Source organism: Seriola aureovittata, chromosome 17 (genome assembly GCF_021018895.1).
Source record: "Seriola aureovittata isolate HTS-2021-v1 ecotype China chromosome 17, ASM2101889v1, whole genome shotgun sequence".
In the NCBI taxonomy this organism is placed as follows: Eukaryota; Metazoa; Chordata; class Actinopteri; order Carangiformes; family Carangidae; genus Seriola; species Seriola aureovittata.
Window position 1 is genome coordinate 11,765,736 of NC_079380.1, and position 8,193 is coordinate 11,773,928.

The 8,193-nt window shown below is 40.7% G+C and overlaps 1 protein-coding gene across 5 annotated transcripts in view; it reads right to left on the bottom strand.

The window, feature by feature from the left end:
* Window positions 1-8,186, bottom strand: part of hgs (hepatocyte growth factor-regulated tyrosine kinase substrate) — a 10,363-nt gene extending 2,177 nt beyond the window's left edge. The window contains exons 1-17 of one of the 5 annotated variants that reach the window (XM_056400847.1): window positions 8,018-8,186; window positions 6,413-6,497; window positions 6,151-6,226; window positions 5,877-5,969; window positions 4,792-4,909; window positions 4,082-4,134; window positions 3,778-3,846; window positions 3,516-3,640; window positions 2,413-2,524; window positions 2,132-2,230; window positions 1,950-2,045; window positions 1,768-1,806; window positions 1,504-1,668; window positions 1,171-1,384; window positions 900-1,072; window positions 673-813; window positions 72-255 (exon numbers count right to left, since the gene is read on the bottom strand). In XM_056400847.1, coding sequence (XP_056256822.1) covers window positions 72-255; window positions 673-813; window positions 900-1,072; window positions 1,171-1,384; window positions 1,504-1,668; window positions 1,768-1,806; window positions 1,950-2,045; window positions 2,132-2,230; window positions 2,413-2,524; window positions 3,516-3,640; window positions 3,778-3,846; window positions 4,082-4,134; window positions 4,792-4,909; window positions 5,877-5,969; window positions 6,151-6,226; window positions 6,413-6,497; window positions 8,018-8,054 — 1,879 coding nt within the window. In that variant the 5' untranslated portion in view covers window positions 8,055-8,186. Of the gene's footprint in view, window positions 1-71; window positions 256-672; window positions 814-899; window positions 1,073-1,170; window positions 1,385-1,503; window positions 1,669-1,767; window positions 1,807-1,949; window positions 2,046-2,131; window positions 2,231-2,412; window positions 2,525-3,515; window positions 3,641-3,777; window positions 3,847-4,081; window positions 4,135-4,791; window positions 4,916-5,876; window positions 5,970-6,150; window positions 6,227-6,412; window positions 6,498-8,017 lie in introns of all 5 variants that reach the window. The other 4 variants (XM_056400849.1, XM_056400848.1, XM_056400846.1 and 1 more) reach the window with 4 other exon arrangements.
* Window positions 8,187-8,193: the final 7 nt, after the last annotated feature.

Below are 8,193 nucleotides of genomic sequence, written 5' to 3' on the forward strand. Positions count from 1 at the left end.
AGCTATCAAGAGTATTTCAAAGCTTTCTATCCAAGTTTCCAGTTTATCTTTCTTCTTATTGACTTCCTCACCTGTGGCAGCGCCGGGCATGGCCTTGTACTGTGCTGGTGCAGTCTGCCCAGGCTGGTTCATATAGATGTTATGCATAGGTGAACCCTCCACAGAACCAGCAGGGCTGAAGGTGCCCGGGTAGCTGGGTGGAGCGCCAGGCTGGTACACCACCCCTCCTGCCACGTTGGGGGGCAAAGACTGCATCTGTGTAACCACACATACAGGCATTATCAGAGATTTATTCCGAAAGATTTATGAACAGTTAAATGTTGTGTCTAAATTCCAACGTCATTTTAATTACAATACCTGGCCAAAGCAAAAACAAAACTTAACTGTTAATACTGCAGCCCAAGTGTCTACGGCTTTTCATTCTCATGTCATGTGCCTACCATCTCATTCAATCTGGTAACAGGTAACATTAGATAAGATAGCAATTGTTTGGGTTGAAATCCGACATCAGGTATCAAAGGTGCATGACTGGGACCACTGCTGTAAGAGAGGGCTGATTAACTTCTGGACTAGGCGATGGTAGTCTGACAGTTCATGATGAAATACGCTGTAGAACCGCAGCTAGTGAGATCAGCAAAACCAGTGTGGCATAGGTCAGTGCACAGTGTGTACCTGGGCGTAGGGCAGAGAGAAAGCAGGCATCTGGGCTCTCATCTGGATTGTGTGCTTCTGCTGCTCCAGGCGCATCTGCCTCTCCTTCTCCTGCTCCTGGAGGCGCTGAATAGCCAGTTGTCTTTGCATCTCCAGGTACTCCTGAGGTTCCAAAACAAAACACTTGTGAGTATGGTAATGAATAATGTATCAATGTGCATTCTAAATGGAGAGCCTTGTTTCATCACCTGTTTTTTCTGCCTCATGATCTCCAGTTTTTGTGCCAGCTGGATCTGCCTCTGCCTCTCTGCTTCCTCTGCGGCACGGCGTAGCTTCTCTCTGTGTTCGTCACGAAGGGCATTGAGAGCTGCCCGAGCATCACGCACCTGGGCCAACTTGTCCTGCAGCCCCTCGTAGTACACTGCCAATGACATACACAATGCGATGACTGAGAGCTTAGACACAAAGGGAGACAAAGATGCATAGAAGCTCGCACACTCATGAGCAGCAAACACTCACATCGTTTCTCATCTAGCTGGTTGAGGATGTCAAGCAGCTGTGGATGCATGTTGTTGATGGATTGGAAGAGGGAGAGCACAGCACTGTCATTGGTGATGCTGCGCCCACGCATGTGGTTGCTCTTCATGCGGTTAAGGAAGGTGGTGACGGCGTTCTGCAGAGCCTTCAGAAACTGCTCATGGTTCTCCTCTGACTCGCCGTTCTGGTACTGCTGCTAAAGGTGGAGGCGACAGGGAAGCGAAGTGCAGAGAGTCATTTGTGGTTTTCCTTCTCCAGTTCCGCTAGACATAAAACTGCTGCTTGTTAGATCTACTCAACAATATTTCAATATACCTCCACTATGCTGACTGGCTGGACAGGGACGTGGCTTTCTACAGGCTGACTGATTGCAGGAAGTGGCTCAGCCAATGGCACAGGGGCAGGGGCTGAGGGGGTGGGACTTTTGCGAGCCTCTTCCTGTTTCTTCTCCCAGTATGTTCTGTTCAGGTAACGGGCCAGCTGGAATATTGTGACACAGACACATCAGTATTGTAAGTACGATGTAGTGTATCCATTAGTCTATAATAAGGTACTGAAGTAGAGAAGGACAACATGTACCTCAGGGTCTACATCTTCAGCTGATGGAGCAGAGGAGTTCTAAAGAAAGTGCATAGTTCATAGTGGTCAGTAAAAAAAGATAATTCAACAACCTGTAAAATAAAAAAACTTTCAACTTTGTTTGAATGATTAAAAAATGGTTGGTAGTGTAAATAATTCATTTTGCCAGGGAACAGTCTTACCACAGGGGAAGTGTAGAGGGGGTTGACTGGTGGTGCTGAGGAAGTCACCGGGGTGGGATCAGCTTTGGGATACATTGTGTATGAGTTCTTTTGCCTCTGTAAGTGCACACACGGTTTTGGTCAGTTTTTCTCTTTAAACAGGCTGTAAAAACAAAAAGTAAAATTTCAGCTGTGCAACCCACCATCCGCTCCTTCTCCTCAGCCTCACTTTGGGAAAGGGCAATGGCCAGCTGCAGCTCCTCCTCCTCCTGCAATGCTGCCTCATCTCTCTTGGGTGGCATCTGGTGAGACAGACGAGCAATGGTGAGACCCAGGGAGCGAAAAGCAGGGAAAAGGAAACAAAGACCAGAAGAATAAAATACAGCAAAAGGATAATTAAAATACATTGATGCATATGTGTTTTCCCATGTAGAGTCCCTAATACAGATGTCAACTAAGCCATCTTATTTTTCTATACAATTACCTGTGACTGTTGGGACAGCGGGCTGGTCAGGTATTCGGGAGGCAGTTCAGCAGAGCCTGTGGGTGGTGCTTTCCCTTCAGCTTTCCTAAGTGGAGGAGAGAGGGAGGGGTGGCTGGTGAGGAAAAGGGATCAGGGAGGACAAACAACCTTGTAAATCAGATGAGAGAATTCCATTTGAAACAGCAAGCACTCTCCAAAAACAGAACAATACAATAAAACAATCAAGGAATGCACAACTCTGTATATGCTGCAAAATTCTTTTAATTTGCTATTGTAATAATAGGACATGTTTATAAGTTGTTAATCTGCATTCAGACTTGAAACTGCTTTTAATCACACATTGTGACAGAAAATCAAGTTTTGGAGAAATTGTGTAAAGCTTCAAGTCAGTCAGACTCATTACCACTGAGATATGGCATAATTTTGCAACACTGTTCAGAGTATGTGCAAGCTGGAATCATTTAAATTACACAGTGTGTTCTTAAATCAGGGGCATTTATATCATAAAAACCATGGCATATGCATAAACAATTAACTTTTTTCAGGGTCATCCATATATACTGTGTACCAAATTTGGCGAGGGCCAGATGAAATATATTGTGACGAAAACAAAATATTTAAGAAAAAAAGTCAAAATAGCAGAAAAATACATTAAAAATGGCCACATGCTTGCAGTATTCTCTGCTGGCCTCACTTTCCACTAAATTTCAGTCAAAATCCTTTTTGATGTAACCCCACTGAATAACTGGAAAACATGACCTCTTTGACAGAGGTAACACAATAAACATATCAAGACAAATTGAGGTTCAAATCACAACTAAAGGTGAGCAAAGATAATTAGATGGAGGACCATACACTTAGACAAGGCAGTGCATTAGTTACTTTTCTCTAAAGCTAACGGTGATACAGCACAGATGCAAACAATCTAACTGTGTGTATCTAGGCTCCACAAAAAAATAATACAGCACAACATGAGCAGGAGAATAATTTACAATACCAGAAATATCATGCTGCAACTAATGAGGTATTTCTCTACATTGCTGGAGACAGATATAGTGGTATCATTAAGGGCCACCATACTTCAAACTTTTCACTGGACTCACTTGTTAAGTAGCTCAAAGCAGGGCTCACAGACACGCACTTCCTTCTCGATTCCAAACTTTGGAATGGTGGAGTACTTAGACGAACACTTGCCACAGAAAATCTGGCCACAGGCTCGACAGTGGTGCTGGAAAAGCACAGAACAGAAATCGAGGTCAACTTCCGCACATGCGCTACACACACACACACACACACAACGCTGTAACTGAATGAAGAAAACCATATAATCTACAAGTGGCCTAGTTAAAAGGAAGCAAGGCCTACCTTTCTTGTCATGACTCCAAACTGGACTCTGCACCGGTGGCACTCCTCAGCATCAACCCAGTCAGGGGCCTAGACAACAAACAGACATCAAATATTACTACAGATATGATGATGCAATAAAAGAAAAAAGAAGCAAATCACAGGAGCTCGGAGTACATACAGCATATCCTCTCTTCTAAATAGTTCACCAGCATTTAATTTTATGGTCTGCATTTAAAATATAATTCATGCTGCTTCTACAGAAAACAATCACTTAATAAAGCAAACTCTACTACAGTGAAACAACAAAAACAAAATATCTCACTCTCTCTGCTGCAAACATCGCATCACTCTCCTTGAACTCGGGGAACACATGACCTGTCGAGAAAAGAAATACAGACTTGTTGAGTCTACAGTATGCTCCTGGTTTCTGCAGTGTTGACCGAATAAAATGGAAGACTTTTTAAGACCTTTTTAATACCATCTGTTACACCAAAATACAATTATTTATGAAGTATATCAATTATATATCATATTTTGTCTGTAGTTTCCAGCTGTATATAAATAATTCCTAGTAATATATATGTAATCAATTAATATGACCTGGACCCAGATAATCCCGTCACACCAGTCTCACTTATAGTTTATAAATATGTAGTGTCTTTCAAAAGCCCACAACCACATAGATTCTTTCTAAAACCGTTTTTGAGTAGATGGAGTTAAATGTTAAATGAAAATTCCAAAAGGACTTTTCAAAACCTTCAGATACCCTCAAATAATGAACAATATACAAACAATATGTAATAATTGCTGTTTAATACAGGACATCAGTTTAAAATATTGTTGTAAATGTAACTGTTTGAATAAATCACTTTAATGTGTCTTTCTTGAATTGAGCTGTAGATAAGACAAGCTTAGAAATATTTATCTGGGTCATTATACTTTTGGAGATCCTTAGGTTTCTTTTCAAGTGAGTGTGACAATAAAAAAATAAATACATTAAAAAATACAGTATATGCGCATGTGTCCACTTACCTTCCACTTTCATAATCTGGTATGTGTCTTGAACCACCTTGTATTTGGGTTCGTTGCGGAAGGCGTGAGCCCAGGCCTGGATCAGGTACAGAATCTTGTTTCTGACATTTGGTTCTGTCTGTTTCTGGTGGTAAAGGAACCACACAGAGTCAAGCAAATGTGTCTTTACACCTTCAAGTCCTTCTTGTTTTGATATTCTACACTTCTGTTGTCACTCAACAATGGTATGAATTAGCAAAATGAATCAAACAACACTGCCTCCGATAACAAGAAGTCAGGTGGGAAGTCCCTTGCTTTGGGCTGAAATACCCTCTTGTCACAAGGCAGTGACATCATCAGGAAGTAGAAACCAGCATGGGCCGCAGGAGCCTGGGTCACATGGTACAGCTAGGACCCAATCAAATAATGCTAGCTCATGCTGTAATGCAGACTGCTGCCTGGAAGCAGTGAGCAGATATTCCAGTCATGAGAGCGGTGGGAAAGGTGATAAAGCTTCCAGCCAAAATATGGTCAGACAACTCATGCTGTCTGTGTTTAAGAGGTTGAAAGCACTATATCCAAACTTTCCACAACTTGTTACTCTGATGGAGAAAGGTACAGGACTAAAAATATAGTTGCACACACATTAACGTGATGAAAAATTTGTTGTTAAATCAATTAACTGAGATTTTCTGCTTTTCTCTGTTTTTTATCATTGTAAAGTGAATACTTTTGGGTCAAAAACCACAAGACATTTGAGGATGTTAACCTGGACTGTAATAAACAGTGGTGAGCATTTTTGACTACTTTTCGTTAACTAAACACTCAATCAGTTATTCGAAAAATGTTCCTTGGGTTAAATAATGATTTTTAAAAAATGAATGATAAAAGATTCTAAAAAGGTTGCAACTGTTTTCCAGTCCTTTGCCAGCAAATTAAACTTCACAATGAAAACACAGTACTGAGCACAACAAAAGTCAAACCTTGTGCTGTGAAAGAACTAGATTGTTGCAACGGAGAAAACAGAGAGTGGGAACAGTATATTTGAGATTAAACAGCATTGTGACATCAGTGTGATGCCTAAGAAGAAAAATAAAATCAATGACCTTGAGTAGGTCCTTCAGTTCCTCCATGGTCTGTTTACTCGCCACCTCATCATGGACTGTCTGGCCACAGTTCTTCACCACAGACTCAAGGACCTGAAGGGAGAGGTCACATTATTATTCACTGACAAAATAGCACATTAAGACAAACAACATATACAGCAGAACTGTAGGTTTCCAGTTAATTAAGTTTAATTTTTTACATGTTATAATGTTTTTTTTTTGCCATCTGAAAAATAATTTAGCAACAACATTTTCAACTTTACGCAGGTCTTACCTCCAGCGCATACAGGGCCACATGTGGATTTTTGTCATTCAGCTTCTTCTTAATAGCTCCAATAGCATATTTAGCTCTGTACGGACAAAACAAATACTGTTCAATTGAAAGTCCAGGTTATAAAGTTTTGTTTTTGTTTTTTTTGCAAAACACACTTGTTCGGTTTTCTTAATTTTTTGTTAAAGAAAGATAAATCTAATAGTCAAATGAACTATTTGAATATGTATGCAGACAGAAGTTGGCAATTCGCAGAATCACTCACTGTGTGTCTCCTTGTCGAATTAGATCACAGATCTGCAGAATCGATTCCCAGTCAGTCTCCAGCAGCAGCTGACTGGTGGCTTTATCTGCAATTAATACAGAGGGTTGAAGATGTAATATTGGTATATTGTCTGGTTAATATCTGTCACGCAGTATCTGCCACACCAAACCAACATGTCATTAAAAATAACAAGCTTCCTCCATTCCTAAGGAAAGGATTATTAGGAACACCTGACCTAAACTAATGCAGTCTAGCCCTGAACTAAATCACACTTTCACGAAGGTTACAATGTTCAGTTTTGGTTGAAACTGTTTCAGAGAAGTGTTACTTTACGGTCATTTTAAAGGCTGAAGTTGGTGGTGCAGTTGAATTCTCTTTCTCTATACCGAATCATGTTTCTAATATTTTAATCAAACCTCACTGATGTGAATAGATAAAGAGGCAGCTGAGTGCATTTATATGCACTGTATCTTGTGGATTTCTCCTCAACTACTAAAGTGTTCCCTTGATGTGCTCTCTTTTCTCTCTGATAACTATTATATAGTAATTACAGAGTCATTAGATAAGATACAATAATTCTAATGGCATAAATACCTACACAAATATGGTTTTATTCCTGATTCTATCTTAAGAGTTGAAACATCTGATTTTGTTGAAGGGGGAAACTGCATCAAACTTAAAAGATAAAAGTTTGTGGTTCTGCTTTGTACCCAATCATGAGAACCTGTGTCAACACCTAACTAGTTTAAAGAATTTTATTATGTAAACCAGTGGTTTATCATCATCTGAGGGTTTATGGGACACTGCACCTCATTCTTACCCCAGGGTCCCCTGGCAGGTTAATCTGGCCATCTGTGCCAACTGCAATTTAGATGTTAATGATAATCTTCCTGTTATCAAATTGATTTTTTCTATAATCTGATGTCCATTGACTGTCTATTTTCAACACCATTCATGAAACCACCTACAATGCACCTGCACGGTATGACACAGTTGTTTTTTTCTTGGGATAGTGCCATGATAAACTACTTATAACCATCTGACGTTAATTTTACCAAGTGTATTTTAATAATAAGACTTCTAATTCAGTGTAACTTTGATCTCTACAGGGAAGCGATAAGCAGCTTGCTAATCAACCTGTTGTGGACTTTAAAAACTTAAGACAACACTACAGGTCATAAATGATATGTTGTGCTTGGCTGTATGCCTGCCCTGAGCAGCCGAGTCATGTCAGGAGTTATCCAGTAACATTGTTACTGTTACGTTTACATATTATGATATGAGCTCACCTGAAGGGGGTCGACAGGCTGTTTTCTTCCTGACTAACAGCTCAAACATAACACAAGAAGATACTGGCTTAGTTCGATTCCGAGTAAAAAAAAAAGGGGGGCAAATAAGATTGTACTTGCTACTTAGCCGGGTTGCTAAATTTTGTGAGCCTAACAGGGCCTCCAAACAATAGCAGCGAATTTGTTAGCAGGCTAAATTAGCTAGCCTGAGAGCCACAGCCCCAGCGTCTGTCAAAACAATACGCTGGGAAACATCGCACTTTGACTCACAGTTGGCTAATAAACCATCAACTTGACAAATGTGTGGATAACTTACCGAGAAGCCTCTCAAATGTGCCTCCACCCTTCCCCATATTAGATTCAAGGTGTCAAAGTCTCGGTCAAGGAGTCTTGTTTGGTCAACGGGTCCTGATATTTCCACCGCTGAGGTTAGCCTGTTAGCTGCTCTGTTAGCCACGGAGCACAGCTGTGTAGCTCTTCCTACTTCCCGCT